The sequence below is a fragment of the Marmota marmota genome, unplaced genomic scaffold (genome assembly GCF_001458135.2).
Source record: "Marmota marmota marmota unplaced genomic scaffold, marMar, whole genome shotgun sequence".
Classification (NCBI taxonomy): domain Eukaryota; kingdom Metazoa; phylum Chordata; class Mammalia; order Rodentia; family Sciuridae; genus Marmota; species Marmota marmota.
The window spans coordinates 12239940-12259460 of NW_026000211.1; the positions used below are offsets into that span (position 1 = coordinate 12239940).

The 19521-nt window shown below is 39.1% G+C and overlaps 1 protein-coding gene across 1 annotated transcript in view; it reads left to right on the top strand.

Moving 5' to 3' along the window:
- Nucleotides 1–19521, top strand: part of Enpp6 (ectonucleotide pyrophosphatase/phosphodiesterase 6) — a 109140-nt gene that overhangs the window by 39842 nt on the left and 49777 nt on the right. The window contains exon 2 of the mRNA XM_015486076.2: nt 6221–6400. Within this exon, the coding sequence (XP_015341562.1) occupies nt 6221–6400 (180 nt within the window). The remainder of the gene's footprint in view (nt 1–6220; nt 6401–19521) is intronic.

Here is a 19521-nt window from a genome sequence, read left to right on the forward strand (position 1 = left end):
AAAAACAAGGGGGAGAAATGAATTACAGTAGATGGGGTAGAGAGAGAAGATGGGAGGGGAGGGGATGGGGGATAGTAGAGGATAGGAAAGGCAGCAGAATACAACAGACACTAGTATAGCAATATGTAAAACAGTGGATGTGTAACCGATGTGATGCTGCAATCTGTATACGGGGTAAAAATGGGAGTTCATAACCCACTTGAATCAAAGTGTGAAATATGATTTGTCAAGAACTATGTAATGTTTTGAACAACCAACAATAAAAATTAAAAAAAAAAAATGTGCATCGTGATTAGAGACCAGTTCCATCCCTTCTTTCAAAGTTGGCTGGTGATTGATTGTTCCTCTTGCACAGACAGTAAAGCATGTAGTTGTGTTGCCTCCTTATTTCCAATGATAAAAACCATATAATTTCACTCGTATTGCATTACTATTGTTGGATAATACACCTGGTCACCATGATTCCTTTGGGCATTTGAAAGAATATGTGAAAATTAGCTTTTTACTATAAAAACAATTTCAATAATCCAGCAAGTAGGCCAAGAAATTATCTTAATTTTTTAAAAAAGCTGATTGTTTTAGATGTACTTTTGGACATGGTAATGATCCAGAATGGGAGGTTATAAATGTTTTTTTTTTTAAATTGAGCTTTGGAAGAAATATGACATGAAACAAGCAACTGAAAACATTCAAGCAAGCATCATGACAGAAAGTAATAGTAAGGGCTAGGTGTGAAGGGGGCAGAAACTTTAACTTCACTGGAAAATTACTTTGCAGGGTTTGAATAAAATGTAAATGGAATCATAGAAGAAATAATTGGTCATCTGAATGTTGACATTGGCATCCTTTGAGAAGCTTTAAACATGTACCCAGAAGAACCTTGTGAAGGTGAACTTATTGATGTAAATGAGTGTCTTAGTCCCTTTTGTGCTGCTATAACAAAATAGCTAAGGCTGGACAACTCATAAAGTAAAGAGGTCTATTTAGTTTCTGAATCTGGATGTGGCAACCCCAACTGTTGCCATGAAAATCATCCTTTATTTTTTTTAGTTCTGGTGGGCTCCCTGGCTGCATCACAATATAGTAGAGAGATGTAAAGGGATATAGCTGCATATAAAATAGGCCAAGGGATGGAATAACCTCATTTTATAACAACTTGCTCCTTATTTTTTTTTAAAAAAAAATATTGTTAGTGGTAAATGGACACAATACCTTTATTTTATTTATTTTTATGTAGTGCTGAGGATTGAACCCAGTGCCTCGCACATGCTAGACAAGTGCTCTACTGCTGAGCTACAACCTCAGCCCAACAATGTGTCCTTATGAGAACTAATCTAGTCACAGAAGACCTGACCCACTTCCATGAGAGCATCAATCCATTCACGAGGGTGGAGCCATGTGACCTAATCACCCTCCCAGGCCCTGTCACTTAAAGCTCCCGCCACCTGCACAGAGCTGCTCTGAGGATCAAGCTTCCAGCCCAGGGACCTTAGGAGGACAAACCAAATTCAAACCACAGAAATGAGGAAAGGGGGTGTGACATGAAGGATGAACATGTCCCTGAGGAGGTGACACCAGCCAAAGCTTCACATTAAGGAACTCTTGAGGGTATTTCATGACATGGAGAACACAGAGGATAAAAAGTGTTTATATAAGGGTAGGACAATTCACCAAGGTATAGGGAAAAAGTCCACTTCTGTTAACCATCTTGGAGGACAAGCAAGTGCTGTTCAAATCATCTTTTCTAAGTTTTTTTTTTTCTAACCCTAACCCTAACTCATTAATTCTCAATGTTTCTAATATTTTAAATTACAATACACTAGTAAATGATCATATTATTGTTTTCTTCATCTCCCTATACAGTTGTAGCTGACAGAGAACTTTAAATAGTTTTATAAAAAATTTTAATGGTCATGGAACAATTGTAATTTCCCCCACAGATTATTAAAATAATTTTGCATGGTTTGCAGGGTCATTTTTATGATCCCATAGTACCATGCAAGGGAGGGCTGCTTATCTGTATGTTTCACAATAACTGTTATCATGACCATTACTCAGATAAGGAAATTGAAGTTTTAGAGCGTCCAAGCTACTTGACCAAGATCAGGCAGATAGTAAATAGAAGGGATTATATTGGAACCTGTGTAGTCTGACTCCAAAGTCTGTTTCCCAAACCACTATGCCATATCGTTGTCCATACCAGGCTGCAAGCTAGTCAAACACAAAGACCAAATCTTTTGATCTTTATCTGCCTAGCATGTGAATGACTTAATAACTTCACTGTATTCATACATTTTTGGTCACCGTAACAAAATACCCAAGGCTGCAGAACTTATAAAGAGATGTATTTGGCTTATGATTCTGGTGATACAAGGTCTAACTTGGCACCAGCATCCTGATAAGAAACTCCTGATGGCATCACAACGTGGTGGAGAAGCAGAAAGTGAAAGAGCCTTATGCGGAAGGGGCCAATCATGTGGGGTGATCTCGCTTTATAATAATCTGTCCTCTCAAGAACTAACTGGTCCTGGGAGAACCACATTATTCCCTTCCAAGGGTGGTGCCCTATGGCCTAATGACCTCCCACTTGACCCACTTTTTAAAGGTTCCACTACCTCCCAACACCTCCACACTGGAGACCAAGATTCCAGTATATCAACATTTGGAGGACACGCCCTACCCAAGCCATAGGATGCATGTTGAATGAAATTTAAAAATAAAAAAGATAAATGAAGAAATAAACTACAAAAGGAATTAATACATTAAATAAAAATAATGAGAAAAGCTGAAAGACATGAAAAGTAAATAAATAAAGGAAAATTATTTATGATTCTTGTTAAAGATGGTAAGCCAGACTCTACTCAAGGGGAATTCATTGTGATAGTTCTAGGAACCCACTGCAAAATGGGATCTTGTAGTGGGAAGAGAAATTGGACTATATTCCAAAAAACAAATAAGGAAGAGTGGGGATGTATAGCCAAGGAGCATGATGGGGGTGAGGGACTTCTTGCTGGAGGCAGGTGGGCAATAAGATTGAGGGTGGTCAGAACCTGATGGTGGAGGATTTTCCCTAAGCTGACTTATCAGGATTCTTGCTCAAACTGAACTCCACAAGGTCAGAGAGGGAAGCCCAAGGTCAGGTCTAGTCAAGGAGGGGGTTCAAAGGAGTCCGATTCATCTTAGGGAAGTCTTTATGACCATCAGTTATAGATAAAATGATCCTCTGCTTTCTCATGGGATGGAAAGACAGATATTTACGGTGCTTTGGCATACAACATGGTGCAGAGGATTATGAACACTTGCTAAAAACTTCTGGTGAGGGGCATTACATCAGAACACACTCGAATAAGACTTTGGGGAGTAAAAAATGAAAGCATCATTTCCTGCTTTTTTTCATACACCTGTTCTAGGTGTGGGAGTTATTCTGTGAACCCCTTAGTGAAAGGCAAGCACAGATGTTAGAGGCCTACAGAGTTGTCCTGGAGGAGAAACAGAAATAGACGTTCCTTACATCATACCTGAAAACCCACCTGAAATTTGTGCTTTGTGAGGAAGTCAGGAAAAGTGTCTACTAAAGCCTTGAGCCGAGGGTCCAAAAAACAAACTATAGCAAAGCTCTGTTTGGAAAGCAAAAACCACAGAAAAATCAAGAGTTGCAATTGTACAAAAATAGATATGGGTCAGGCAGGAATATGGAGATGAGCGCTTGTGGGCTGCAGAAGCGAGTACATTGTGTTTTGTTTTGTTCTGTTCTGTTCTTTCAGTCATCACTTCTACCCGGGGTGTGTGTGTGTGTGTGTGTGTGTGTGTGTGTGTAAACCAGTCTGCATAAGAGCAGGCTTAGACTGTTACAGACACAAACTGCCAACCTCACTATATTCATGGAAGGAAGGTCAGTTCAGTTGGAAGAGACACCTGGGGCAGATGGGATGAGAGGCATGAAGCTTCCTACTGGCTTCCAGAACAAAGGGCTGCCCCTGGGACAGGGACAGCATCTGCGATCCAGCCTTTGAAGAATGCACCCTCCTGTTTCAACTCAAGGCCAATCCACAAGAAGAAACCAACTCTCTCAGAGGAGTCTGAGGTGACTTTCTTATTGAAAGAAAGACTCCACCCTACAAAAATTCTCTAGCAGAATGTTCTCTCCCTTTCTCCCCCAATCCACATGCAGATGCAATCTATTCATAAACAGTTCTATGATTCACAGGAGGCTCCTCATTTTTACCTAAAGAGCAAAGAGAATTCGGATACTTGGGGGTTCAGAGTGCCGAGTAGAAGATTGAAAAGAAGAGGAACATTTTTCCAAATGATATCTTGTGGGGTTTTGGGGATCTATAAGTACTTTAGCAATTATTTTTGGTTGGTTTTGCCTTCTTTGAATGTAGCACTTTGTGAAAAACTATATCACACAAGGCCCCCACTTTTATTTGGGTTTCATCTATGTCACCTAAAATGGTCCAAACAGTTCAAACTTGAAAGCAGAGATGGCTCTACCCCTCCCACTGGTTTTTCCCTCCCCATGGTTCCCATGTCTAATATACCTTGTCCTTCAAGTCTTCTGCTGCTGATTTATTTAGGACTCTTCTTTGGTCACTGATCTCTGTAATGCTTTTCTCACCACTTTCAACTTTGTACCCTTTAAGTTTCTGTGCACAGCAGCTCCCGGTGAGATACCCTCCCTGCACTTGGGAGGACAATAGAGATCACCTACAGGGAAAGACGGAAGGAGACATTTTCCAATGGATATTATCATGATTACCTTGCCCTGTGAGAGGTGAGGAAGCATTATTAGGATGATAAAAGTTTTTGATATGGAGTGTATTATGGTGAATAAAAGACATCAATAAGGACCCTTACCCGTGAGAGGGGCTTCCTTAACATTATTAGACTTTCAAATACTAAAAATGATAACAGAGTTGAACCAGTAAGAAATATGTCTGCACTTAATGAGTTAGTTAATAAAAATAAAATATAATAAAATTAGAAAAAGTTATCCTCAGCAACATGGGTGAGGATGACCCTGCTTCTCAGGTTAAGGCTTCAACTTGGTCTGCTTCCTAGGTCTCAGGAGGCCTATCTCTTATGCAGAAGACTGTCTCTTGAGCGTTAAATCACAAGCCACTTGAAAATAGGGACCGTTTATTCAGATTTGAATCTCTTTACCTACCACAGCTATAGTTTTGGGTAAAAACCATTTTGTTTGGATCTTTGGGCTTTGCATTCAAAGCATGGTTTATGGAGTGACTTACTTTCTGTGATGAAATAAAATGTTTTTCCTTTATGTTATTTTTGGTGTGCAGATTTTCAAAATTGTAGTTTTGTGGTTGTTATTTTTGTTTAAAAATAAAAGGGGGGGGGGCAAGAAGAAACAACAACAGCAAACAAATAAAAAAGCCACTTTGATTAAGCATAGTTAGGGAGCTTGGGGAGAGTGTTTCATCCTGGTGCCAAATGACGCTCACTAAAATTGCAGCAATTTTTGATGCACTTGCCAATGTTTGTGTTATTTTTACTTTAAAGATGTAACAGATTGCTCCAAAATAAATAATTTAAGCCTAATGTTTCAAAAGAATCCAAGTGCTTGCGTCTTTCACTTCTGGCTTCTCTTCTGGGACTGAGGGTGCCCAGCAGGACCAACCCTCATTTCTATAGAATGCTCCATTTGGAGGGCTGTTTTCTTGCTTTGTTTTCCAAAGTTGAATCTATTTTTTACTCTTCTGTTCCAAATGTCATAGGTTGTGTGATTGTTCAGCACTGAAGAAATAACTCCTCTTATCCAAGAAAGGAGAAAGATCGCTGATCTTGGGGTGTGGGAGGGGTGTGGAAGGGAGACAGGAAAAGCTCTGGAATGAGAACCTAACCCAAGTCTCACAGGAATCTGTTTCTATACTGATTCCGATTTAGATGTCTAGTCATGAACAGAAGGCCAAACTCAACACACACTGTCCTCGGTGTGACTTCAAACAGTTCAGACTTGACAGGTTAGCTTCACTCAAAGTGATCTCACCCTCAGTCGATTAGTGGGAATGTCACAGGATTATTTGCCTTTATGGCATAGTCTAAGAAGAAATATCTATAATTTAAAAAAAAATCAAAGCCAATTATTATGCTCTTCTGTATTTTCTCAATGAGCAGGGGTAGCTTTTATAACAAGAAACAACGATAAAAATGAAAAGACCCAGAATGATAAACTGACAGCGTTGCCTTCTCATTAACGTAGGGCGCCATTGTGAGGTCCATCAGATGACTGGGAATTACATGTGGGATCCCAAAACCAACAAGTCATTTGACATCGGTGTCAACAGAGACAGCCTGATGCCTCTTTGGTGGAATGGATCAGAACCTCTGTGGGTCACTCTGATTAAGGCCAAAAGGAAGGTCTACATGTACTACTGGCCAGGTGAGTGTTGATCTTCAGGTCTTACTTATCTTCCAAATCAAAACACCATTGAGTCTCTGAGGGAAAGCATTACAGTCTTCTTGTTGGAGAACAAAGCCATGGTTTGAAAAATGAGATGTTTACTTATGAAATACATCTTATAAGCACATTTTGTTAAATTTTGTTTTTGTACTTTGAAACATTAGACCAGACACAATGTCATTGTCTTCCCAGTGGTGGGATTCACTCTTTTGGTAGGCGATTGATTCCTTTGGTTCAGTAGTACTGCTTCAATATATTATAGCTATTTTTCACTTGCAAAATTTTGGATATATAGGAGAGATTGATTATTGTCTCATTGACCTTAACAAAATAACTTGGTGTGTACCATTTCTAAAGATGTTTGAAGTCCCCTACAACACAGAAAAGAGAATTCAAACCACTCACAACTTTTTGTTAGTGCATTAAATGAAGTCCCTTTGTGTTAAGACTCCTCCTGCACATCTTAAATCATTAAGAGACTAAGTTATCCTAAATTATTTTACTGCAATGAGGTAAGTGGTCATGAAAACTACCTTGGCTACAGTGAGAAGTCCTTGGGATTCTCTCATCCTTCACCTTTTATTAAGGATGAGAGGATTTATAGCTAACAAAATAATCAACTCACGGTCATCTTCCCAGTGGTGGGATTCACTCTTTTGGTAGGTCATTGGACTTTTCCATGCACATGGCTGTGGACACTTTTACCTAATTCTTAATGCTGTATTACTTCCATTATGGGCAAAGTTATCAAGGGAGGCCTAGAAGAAATTAAGGCATAAATAAAAAGCAGCCTGATAGGAGAGGGGAAGAAGTAGCTGATGGCATCTCACTCGATTGGGTCAGAGGGCAGCATCAGCTGAAAGAATTGTAGGAGTGCGGTGGTTTATGGGAGAGGGTGGAGTGTGACTGATTATGGGGAAGGCTAGCTGGCAGGGATAGGAGAGAGTGGTACAAAGAATGAGTAAGCACAGGCTGAATCACAGATGGCCCACACTTAGGGTGTGGGCCTTCAGCAGGTGTTTGGAGGATGCTGTCTGGAGGTGGACGCCGCCGGAGAACTGCTCAGGACACTCAAGGGTGTGCCAGCTCCCGGAGAAGCATAGAACATAGACAGATGGAGACCACAGAAAGCAGCCCCACAACCAGGGTGTGGTAGGAATCTTGAAGATGCCAGAGAGCAGTGACAGGCATCCATAGGTGGGCTCATGAAGCAGGAACCGGCTGTGGAAAGCTAAAACTGGGCAGAAGAACAAACACAGGCTTGCCTTGCCTTGCCAGTGAAGATAGTTTCTGGGGGTCACCTGGGATTCTACCCATAGCAGTCACCTAGGCTGACATGAGAAGCTTTTGAGAAAGGGAAACATTTAGGAGGACTCTCTTATCTCAAATGGAGACTCAATTTTTCAAGGAATTGGATATTAGATGAAGGAAGCCAATAAATGCATGGGCCATTCTTATATGAGACTTAACCAGAGGTTAAGTTCATGGTCAAGCCCATTGTGATGAGGTCTAAAATCAAAAGATTTTGCTGCACCTGTGAGATCATTCTCAGAAGCATGATTATTCACAAATATAAGAGGCCACCTGCATAGGCATAGGAGAGAGAATAGGTTGGACATAGTGCCTTAGGGATCACCTTAAAACCAATCTAAGAACATCAAGATGAATATCTCTACAAAACCATAAGGACCTCCTTCCATATCTGGTTAGTTTCACTTTACCTTGAAACTTAAGTTCTTCATGTTCTAAAGATCCCCTTTCCAATAACCCCCCTCCACCAAAGGTGTTGAGACCAGTGGGCATGTGTCATGCACACACGATCTGCTGTTGGTAGACTTTTGCATATAGTGACAATACTATGGCAAGATGATGGGAAATCCTGAAGAGGGGCAGTTTCCATAGCCCAAACTTCTCTCTGCTGCCTTGCAGAGCATTATGCTTTCTATCATCTTGGAGAATCTGAATGTATATATCAATGAGTATCTAATAAATCTCAAAGCTAATTTGCATGTAAAAAATTCTCATTGCTTCTCCAAAATGGCTCCTTAAGGGCAAGGAGTCAACCACTTCTTCTGATTCACAGTTCAACAGCTAATGGGATGTGACAAAAAATGCCTTCAGATCAGTTATAGTGTTAAATAATCAAGAGGAAAGAAGCTAAAAAGATAACTTCCCAGAATTTCCTCAGTGACCTAAATGAAGATGAGCTAAAGATTTAGCCATGTTGAAGTCTCGATAAAGAGCCTTTTGTTCCTTGGATATGGTCTAGGCCTTCAAACTGGATACCAAAGTAAAGGCTCTCTGAGAGTGTTGTACAGTCCAGCCAGCATTGCCCTGTAATCTTACATACTTATTGGCTATTGGCTGAGGGATCCACGGTCACTGCTTTCATTTCTCTCTCAGCCCTGGTCCCCTCCAGCCTCATCCAATAGCCTGCCTGGTGAGTGTTCCCATTTGTCTCTGTAAGATTAAGTCAAGAGCAGTTGCATCTTTTCTCAACAGGACTTGGTTTTATTTTTTTTTCTTCAATCCTCCTCTTCCTTCTCTATTCCCCACAGGACATTGTACAGACCTCTAGATGAGGCCTGGGAAATCTTCGCTGCTCCAGCGAGCTGTGTTATGACACTGAGTCTCGCCATTAAGTCAATATTTAGAAGTGCAATTTAGAAATGGCAGTAGTTCAAGTCGTACTGTCAGGTAGATAAAGCAGCAGACTGAAAAATTAATCAGTTGTGAAGAGTTCAGCCTGCCCCACCTCAAATCCTGAGACATTTAATATTGTCAACAGACCCTTCAGAGCCCCACCCAATGGTACCATTGAGCTACACAGGGGAAAATGTACCTCGGGAAATGATCCCAGGCCTTAAACTGCATAACTTGGACCCCGTAGTATTCTGCAAAGGATAAGACCTAAGTACGTGTTGTTCACTAATTTTATTCTTCAGTGCACCGCTTCCAGTTTGATGTTGAAGGAATTTTTTTTTTTGAGAGACAAAAGGAAGAGCTTCAAATATCCAGTTCTTAACTGGAGAGCAACTTAAAGCAAGAGAAGATGCCCTTGAGGAAGGAAGAGATATCAGGGAATTGGTGAATTAATTAATTGCTGTGGAAAGAGTTTGAGCATCTTGGATCATCAGTGCTGGCAGTTTTAAAGTTTATTGTCTCACCTCTCACAAAGCACAAAAAGAGGGTGGGGATTAAAAACAGCCACCTTTTAAGAGTCTGTGGTTAAATTCTTTGATCTTCCAATTTTATATCTTTCATCATGCATTTTGGAGTGTTAACTCCCTACAGACAAGTAGTTAGGAAGACTTGGATGCAACCACTCATATGTCATGTGGGAAGATGTTGGGTGTGGGTCTGGGCTCTTCCATTGGCCTCTTCCTGTCTTGTGCAGGCGTTGAGACCAGTAAGACACCCTCTATGGAGAGAAACACATATTGCCATCTGTCTTCCATCCATCATTTTTCAGAGGTGGGCTAGGTGGGAAGTTATTAGGTGAGTATCCAACTCATCTCCTATCAAGTTCAGGTTGTTATAATCAAGGAGACTTTATCTAGACAAATAAGAGGCACATCTTAGCTATTGGTCAAGAATTATGGATCATCTACAGCTTTTTCCTCTTTCCAGCAATAGTGGATCCTTGCTATGCTTCTATCAGGCTGATTGTAGGTCCATATTCTCAAGCACAGGGAAACAGCCCAAAAACCATCATACAAAGCTATGAGCCAACATTATACATAAGTCTTTGCCTCTGCAAATGACACCAAACCTTTGTACTGGATTTTTTGTAAGGCAGATATTTGACAATGCAAATAAAAAAGATCTTAATAGCCAGTAAATTTCTCAATAGTATCACCAGTTTGACATTAGACCTTGAGACTTATGTAAGAACTAGAAGGAAACTCACTACATATTTGGTTGGTTCCAACACTTGTGAATTAAAAACTTCTGTAGGGAACTCTCAGGGCTGGGGATGTAGCTCAATGGTAGAGCACTTGCTTAACACACATTAGATATCCAGCACCTCAAAAAGAAAATCTACAGTTCTCCATTCCATAAAATACACCAACGTATACTACATTTGAAATTTTGTGCTCATATAATGCCAGACACTATCATGATTAGGAGTGACAAGTAATTTTTTACACAGTAGCACACATATACCTATGATATTTGATTAGTTTTGTTTTTATATGATGTAAAATGTGTTTTAAAAAACCCATTTAAACTCTCAAACCTAAGCTGCTATAATTAATGTTGTCTGGCAAGGACAGGCTTGGGTCAAAATTCTGTAATATTCCTGGGATTGAAATCCCACTGCATCATTTGCTTTGGTAGTAACTTTGCCAAGTTCTGCATCACTGATGCTATCTGTCTGTGTCAGCAAGAAAAAGATTATGAATTCACATTTCAAGTGTGAGATTATCTTTAAAAAAAGATCTTCAAAAGCCTTCTGCAGGATTTCTAGGCGTCAACTAATTCTGCTGCAGAGAAATTGAGGTGGTGCTGCCTCCCTAGACTGCTGACTGCAGAAGCGATTTCTCCAACACATCCAGTCTCCTCTTGCAAAAGAGTATCTTGGTCAAAAGAGCTCATAGTCTCTCAGCAGTGTCCATTATGTTGACTAGAAAGTCTTGGAGAGAAATCCAGGGATGAATTTCTGTTCTTCATAAATCATGACCAATCTATTCTCAAAACATCTTGGAGGAACTTTAGATTGGGCAGAGAGGAGGGAGGGGAAAGGAGGCAGTTGGGGGAGGAAGACAGTGGAATGAGATGGACATTATTACCCTATGTATGGATATGATTGCATGAATGGTATGACTCCACATTAAGCACAACCAGAAAAATGAAAAGTGGTGCTCCATTTGTGTAAAAAAAAAAAAGAAATCTTTCAAGGGTGTGACTCAAAACTGTGGCATGAGCTCTCAGAAGATAACCTTGAGCTAAACCAGATACAGGCTCCCCTCATGCTGCACCCCTCCTCCTGAGAACTTACCATACAGAGATGGAGACAGATAATAATCTAACACTTACCCAAATAAATGTAAAAGTACAATTATGGAAAGGATAATAGTCAAAAGTATATTATATTATGACATCATATAATAAGGGGTCTGGTTTGATCTGAGAGGTTGTTATAAGTTTCCCTGGAAAATGATGTGAGTTAACATCTGAGAGGGTGGTGAGACAGAGGTAAGGGGGGGGGGGGGAATGGGCCTCCGATTGCTGGTCTTCTAGGCCTGGCATGTGTTAAGGTCCTAGCAGATATGAGACTGGATTGGAGACATATTTAGGAATTAATTTGCCAGGACCTGGTGATGGATTGGTTTGGGGATTAAGGGATTGGACAGTGAAAGGTAGGACACTTGATTTCTGGTTTACAGAACTATGTGGATGATAGTTCTGTGCTGAAATTGGAAAAACTGAAAGAGGTTCAGTTTGGAAGCAAAAGAACATTGCCTCTGAGATGACCTTGAGGTGTTGAGTCAGTGGATATGGGGCTCAGAGAGGAGAGGAAATGACAGAATCACACTCCATCTCAAAATGTACTCTGGCTGCTTCTCCCGAGAAGCAGGAGAGAAAAACAGGAGAGTTTTGAAAAGTATCGTGAAAGAAAGTGACGTCTGATGTCACTCCATAAGGCAGTATCACTCTCATCTGAGAGAGGAGGAGAGTGTCATGGAGATAGTGACACCAGGTGAAATCTGTTGACACTCATTGTTACAGAGACCAAAATAATATGATTTCAAGAGGAGTGTGGTCATCATCAGTGTTTAACGTCACTGACCTTGATGAGGACTGCGAAGAGAGGATTGGATTTATCAACTGAGACTTTACTGGCAAACTCTGAACATTGTAGGTGTTAAATTTCTCCACCACTTTCCAAATTAGATGAAAGAAACACCCATAATCATAACCCCAGGATGTCCTTTAATTTCAATCTGTTGCAATGGAGTCTTGACTTCAATTGTGACAATGATGATTGTGTATCATCTACTACTGGTTTTGAAGAAAGCAATGTAAAAATAATAAAATGTGCATGATTTTTTTTCTACAAAGACAATTTTCAATCAAACAGGAAAAATTGTGAAAAAGTATCTCTTTTTATTCTAATCAGTGAATCCTCTTAGGAGTTTTTAATATTCAGTTATAAACAAGGCACATTTCCTCAGGAAGGAGAAATAGACATTTACCCAACAAGGTACATGATGTGGTTATAATAGACATTAGAATAGGTCATATTAGATTCTATATAGGTTATATATATATTTATATATAATAAAAAAATTTTATATATAATAAATCTATATATTATTATACTACATATATGTATGTCTATCTATATTATAATATAATATAATTCATATCAATTATATTATTATAGATTTTAATAGGGTGTTGAGTGAACATATGAACATATTTCTAGGAATATTTATAGTACAAGAAAAAGTCATGCTTTAAGAGTCAAAGACAAGTTCAAATTTCCAAACATTCTAAAGGTTTCTAGACATCACTAGTCAACCTCTGGGAACATGTACAGTTACATTGTATTAGATATTACAAGTAATCTAAATGTAATGTAAAGTATGCAGGAGGGTGTGTATAGGTGTATGGCATGTATACTATGCCATTTAACATGAGGGACTCAAGCATGTGCCTTGGTATCCTCAGGGGGTCCCTGGAGCCAATCCCTTGAGGATACCCAGGATTGACTGTATGGAAAGAAACTAAGCAGTTTTGATCAAATTGGTGTGTTAATCAAACTATTTTCAGCAAATTTCTTTGTTCCTAATTTATTTCAACTCAACTGCATATTACTCCATATATTCTTGGACGAATAGCTTGTTTTCTGGGAGTCTACAAAGAAGAATAGTTCTCTTCACTGGAGAACTTCTACAGGAGGTTTTCAACTTGCATTCAACTCCCCTAGCTTCTCAGTCATGTCTCAGGGGCTTTTGTGTTGCAGAGACAGGGGATGACCAGAATCCATTTGCCAAAAGGGCTTCCTCTAAAAAAGCAATTTGGAAATCAACTGGCTACACTGTTCATTGATTTGTTTATTCCATGACCATTTTGGGGGGGTGGCTTTATTCCAGATACATGGGACACAGATGCAATTTGCCATACCCCAGACAAGAGAATTCTGGGATAGGCCATGAGAGCCAGTAAGGACAGGAAATGGGATTCCCAGGGAAGAGATGGACAGAGGGAGTCAGGTACCAAGTCCATGGAGAGGGGAGGAGAACACAGCGGGATGATGTCTCGGGGTTTGGGGGCAGAAACCAGTGGTCAAAGTGAACTGTGTATATGACCAATGCATAGGTGAAACTTCTTGTCCCCAACAGCATGACCACTGATGGCTAGTCCAGCAGAGCTGACTTCCAGGTTATTTACCCAAGGATTGCAGAGAGGTAGCACAGCACTCCCTCCCTACCCCAGGAGCCACCATTCATTCCTCATCTCGTCCCATGGGAGGAGTCTAGTCCCTGACCCTGGGCCAGACATTTTTCCTGACTTCAAATTAACTAGAAAATACCAAGATTAAAACCTACCTTTGGCCTCATTAAGCAGAGACTCAGCCTGGGGGACACATACTTCCCCTCTCACCTTGGTTTCCTATTAGTCACTTTATGCCCAATGGGTCATGTTCGGTTGAGTTTTCAGAATCCGCTCTAATGGATGAGCTGCCTGTCATCTAATTTATCTTCTGCAGCTTGCTCTCACCTCTGTACACAAGGCCAGTCTCCAGGGGTATCCTGTGCTCCAACTAACCCACCTCCCTCCTCCAGAAGAGAGCTACTGCCATAGGTCTCCTTCCCCCCAGGGGGCCAGGCCAACCCTGGGGAAAGGGTCTCTGAGATCAAAGGCCGTGCTTTCCCCCAAGGACTTGTTCCCACAAGCTCCTGCTCCTCAGATGTATTTTCCTGGAAAAGGTTACGTGTTTCTATGAGAGTTAATTGGCTTAGCTGTTTTAATAAGCTCTCTTGAGACATGTATTCAACAGTTGCACACCTGTCTCACATCACATAAAATGCAGCTCACAGGAGTTATTGTTCCAAGATGTGTCAAAGTTGGCAAGCAAGAGTTACACTTGGAAGGCGAGACCTGTGCTCGAGGAAAGTTCAGAGAAATGTGATTTTTACGGGCTCAACTTGGTGGTCCTTGGAGAATGTCGCCAGGAAGCAAGGGACATTCAGGAAAAGAGTGTAAACCATGGGAAAGTACCAGAGCTGGAAGATCTGATGGCTAGCAGACAGGGAGACCTTGGGACATTCACTTCACCTATCTGAGGCTTTTTTTTTTTTTAATCTCGAATACAAAAGAGTGTGGTTTGATATAGGCTGCTGGGTATGGCTGTGAAACTGTTAATTGCACAAGGATGCCACAAGTATGGGGGCATCGTGCACATCATAGACATTATAGATTTGTCTATTTGTTTTGTCAATTTTGGGATCCACGGCAGTGCAGTGAAAAAATAAGTTTATTGAAAATTTTTCTGATGGATGGAAGTTAATTGTTTTGAAAAAAAATGTCTTTAGAATTTATTTTTTGCACAAAGGTACATGGGCATAGTGGCGGCACTTGTTGGTTATCCTTTGATTCCCTCCAACTCTCTATTTCCTGCTCAGGATATATTTATATATAAGAGACAGCATTAGGTGGGAATATCCAGCAGAAAAGTAGACTCTAGACAAAGACAAGAGTAGATCCCAAGAAAGGAACCCTACTTAAGGCAATTCTCTTGGAATTTTCCTGGGAATGATGAGGAAACAAAATGAAGTGTAGAAAGAACATGTCCTCAAAGGTATCTTGAAGCCAAAATCTGACTCCCTGGCCATTGCCTTTGCTGATCATGTCCTCACAACCCTGAGACAGAGATTCAGAAACCTGTGCTTTCCTCAGTCATGCTGGGGTGACCTGTAATCACCTCAGTGGACCAAAATCCACACTGTCTGTGAAGCCACAAAAATGGCTGGGGGCAGCAGTCTAGAGGTTGAGCGGTCCTCTCTCACATTCACAGATTGAGACTGTGGTAGGTCCAGGAAAGGGGCCCACAGGCTCCTAAGAAAAGAGCTGCCTCATGGACCCACACAATCCTTGCAGTTGGCTGATTTCTACCAGAAAAACTAAGGAAAACAAAACAGAGCACCCACTCAGGCTTATTAGGAAGAATTAACTTGGTTCTAAAACCACCAATTCAATTTGCTCCATATCCCATTACACTGTCCCTGTCATTTCTTGCTGACTTTCCTTTACCATTTATTCATTCTGGGTTTTAATGTTAGCAATAAGGTGAAATGTTTTTCCATTTGAGATTTCACCCAGGAGAGATCATTCTGGACACACAGAGCAGACGGATGCACTTAACCCCAGTCTTTGTCTAATTAGGTTCTGATCCAGCTCTTTCCCAGGGGTGCAGGGAAATCCATAACTTCCCTCCAAATTAATGGTGACTGCAGGATTTGCATTCAGACAATATCTGACGTATTCGGATATGATTTCTCACCCCACTGTCTGGCACTCCAAATAGATAGTAAGCTACAGTGTCCAATTGGTTCTGCTGTAAAGGTTCTTTTTCTCTCTGCTCTGCTTATAGAACTTGAGTTGTGAGATGACCCCCAAAAGTCAGTCATATATCATTTCTCACATCCAATTCCCAACAACACCTTGTACTCTGTTGCTTTTTGGACCTTACAGTTTCTGTAGAACAGAGATACTACTGCCTCCTGTTCCGCTTCAGAGTTCTTCAAAGTGAATTCTCAAGGATTTCTAGGAGCAAAAATAATTGAAAGGGTATAGTTTTAAGACCTTCAACTTTCATATTTATTGCTAAAATTATCCTAATGGAAAACATGTCCTTTTCCTATCTTACATAAGAAAGAATATCTTTTACCCCTCAAGAATCTCATAAAGGTACATTTCTGCTCTCATTGATATACAAGAACATAAAAGCCTCCAGCACCAAAATATTGGTGTAAATGTTTCAAACATAAACTAATCTGGTGAAAAAGTAACAAAAATTTTCAAATAACAGGTACTTTCTAAATGTTTTCTCTTAAATTATTTAATAACAATTTAATTTAGTTGTCATCTGAATATTATTTTAAAATTTATGATAGATCATTGTGTGAATTTTGACTTTCAAAGAACTGAATGACATTGGTACAAATACTTCTCTTACATTTACTTATTTATGTGAACACCTTTCTTAACACTTACATTTAACAAACAGAAATAGAATTGATTCTGAACTTGTTTCATTCTGGAGTCAGTCATTTATCCATGGATATATGAATTAATTTTTTGAGTGTGTGGTGCTGGGGACTGAACTCCAGGCCTTGTGCATGTGAGGCAAGCACTCTCCCAACTGAGCTATAGCCCAGCCCAATGAATTAATTTTTAAAAGTGTCTCTGTTTCTTTCATTAACAGGCAACTTCTTACAAAATACATATTTTTTTATATTTTAAAATTACTTGTTAAAATTTGGGATTCTACTTGGTACAGTGACAGGTTAAATTGCTTTAGAACAATTTGTCTTCCCATGAACCAGAAAAGCTTCTGGACTATGTGTATGCATGTGTATATATGATAGATGACAGATATATGAAGATATAGAGAAAGAGCTATATTTGGAATTAATACCATGTCTCTACTACAGTAAAATCCTGACATCAAAAGCAGTAGTTGAGAGCTAAGAAACTGAACCATACTTTCAGCAGTCTTAGGATGAGGAAAGGACAAAAATTTGAGTTCAGACCCACCAAGGAGAAGAGACCCACTGAATGTCCCGCACTTTCAGCTGGGACAATAAAGGACAACATCTAAGAGCAAGAATGAGCAAGAAGTAGATAAGTGGGGAAGTCTTCATAAAGACAAGGCTGAGTTTTGAATCATCTTAATCTCTGATTAAATCCATTCTGGCTAGAGGTTGCCTACCCATATCCTAAGTGCCCACCGTAAGCAAAAGCATATGTTTTCTAGGAGAAGATAAACGGTATGTGGGGTATGAAATAATATCCACACTTTTTCATATACAATATGCAGCACTCAATAAAAAATAGCCAGAATATAGAAAATGAATCCTTACCAAAAGCACCAAGAGAAATTAAGCAGACAATAGACTCAAAAGACCAGATATCAGACATGTACTTTAGAAAAAGTATGAAAAAAGAACTCAAGGGTGAAATGGAGACTTGAACTAGTAAATTAGAATCTCTTTCTTTAAAAAAGGAATTTTAAGACTGAAGACAGCTATCCAGCTTAAATGTGAAAAGGAAAAAAGATCAAAAGGCGAAAAAGAATGTAAGAGATGTATGAGACTGAAAAGATCACAGGAGGAGAGGAGAATGGGACAGAAGTAACATTTGAGAGATAAAGAATAAGAATTTTCCCACTAACCAGTAATATCAAACCATAGATTGAAGCAGTGCTAGGAAACTCAGGAAAGAATATCATGAATTTCAGGACTGCTGAAAACCAAAGACAATGAGAAAATCTTAAAAGCAACCAGAGGAAATTGTTCAAAGGGGCAAATGATGAGAAAAGACAACCAAATTTCCAGCAGAAATACTGGAACCCAGGAGGACAATGGAATAATATCCTCAAAGCAATAAAAGAAAACAATTATCAAGTTAAAATTTATATCCAATGAAAATATCCTTCAAAAGTGAAGGTATAATAAAGTCTTTTTCTAGGGATAGAAAACTGAGAATTTATTGCCTGCATGTCTGAAATAAGGGAAAAACAAAATTCTTCAGGCAAAGGGAAAATGGTCACAGGTGGAAGCAAAGAAATGGAGGAAGGAATGAGGAACAACAGAAAAGGTAAATATGTGGGTAAACATGCACTAAGAATAATGATGATAAAGATTTCATGAATTAAAATACAAGGCAACAGAAGCACAGAAGATGAGAGAAATATAAAATTTATTCAAAAGTTAAATTGTTCTATCATTCTTACATTGTCTGGAAAGTCATGGAAGTAGAAATATATGTTAGATTTTAATAGACCAATGTTTCGATTTTTTATCAGTCTCTAGGGCACTTTGCAAAAAAGAAATCAATCAAAATGTATAAATAGCAAGTTCTTGGAGGAAAAATATGATACAAGAGTAATAATAGTGTTTAATTCAATAGGAATCGAGAGAAAAGTTATTAAATATGTGACAGATATAAGACATAACTAAATGTTTGATTTAAATGTAAAGGTATCAGTTAATATATTAAATGTAAATTTTTACTAATATTTTTATTAAGTATCCCAATTATTCTGAGTGATTACATTTACATAAAGTTCAAAGGAGTCAATACTAATGCCGAGTGCTAGACTAGTCTTTACCCTTAGGAGAACAGGACTATAAGGGGTCATGGGACCCCTGTGTCTGATGGTAACATTCTGTTTCCTGATCTGAGTGCTGAATTCATTAAACTTATGATTTATTCATTATTTTATGCTGTTTTAAACTTTAATAGAATTTACATTAAAAACAACTATCAACACACGGGATTAAAATAAAAATTAATACAAGCTGCTCATGAAAGATAAACATTAAATCTAACTACACACAAAGTAATAGCATCTTTGAAAGATACCCCATACAAACACCAAAGAAGAGCTGCTACAGCCATATTAGTATCAAACAATACAGACACTAAATCTAGAAGATTTTTAAGTTAAAGACATTTCATGTTGATATAAAGTTCAATCCACCAAGAAGATGTAACAATTCTAAATTGTAAAATTCTTAATTATACACTCTAAAAACAAATAGAGCAAAATCTGGCCAAACTAAAAGGAGATATAGATAAACAAACAATGCTAGTAGGGGATGATCTTACCCCATTTTTTTTTTTAGCTGGTAGAATAAGAGAACAAAAATTGGAAGATAGAGAATTTTTACAACATAATTAACAAGCTTAGCTAATTGATATTACTAGAATGCTACATCCAGCAATTGCTGAAGACACATTATTTTCAAATGCCCATGATCATTTATCAAAAATGACATGCTAGCCATCATGCACTTGTCAACAAATTGGAAAAGTCTGATATCATATATAATGTGTCTCTGATTATAGTACAATTAACTATA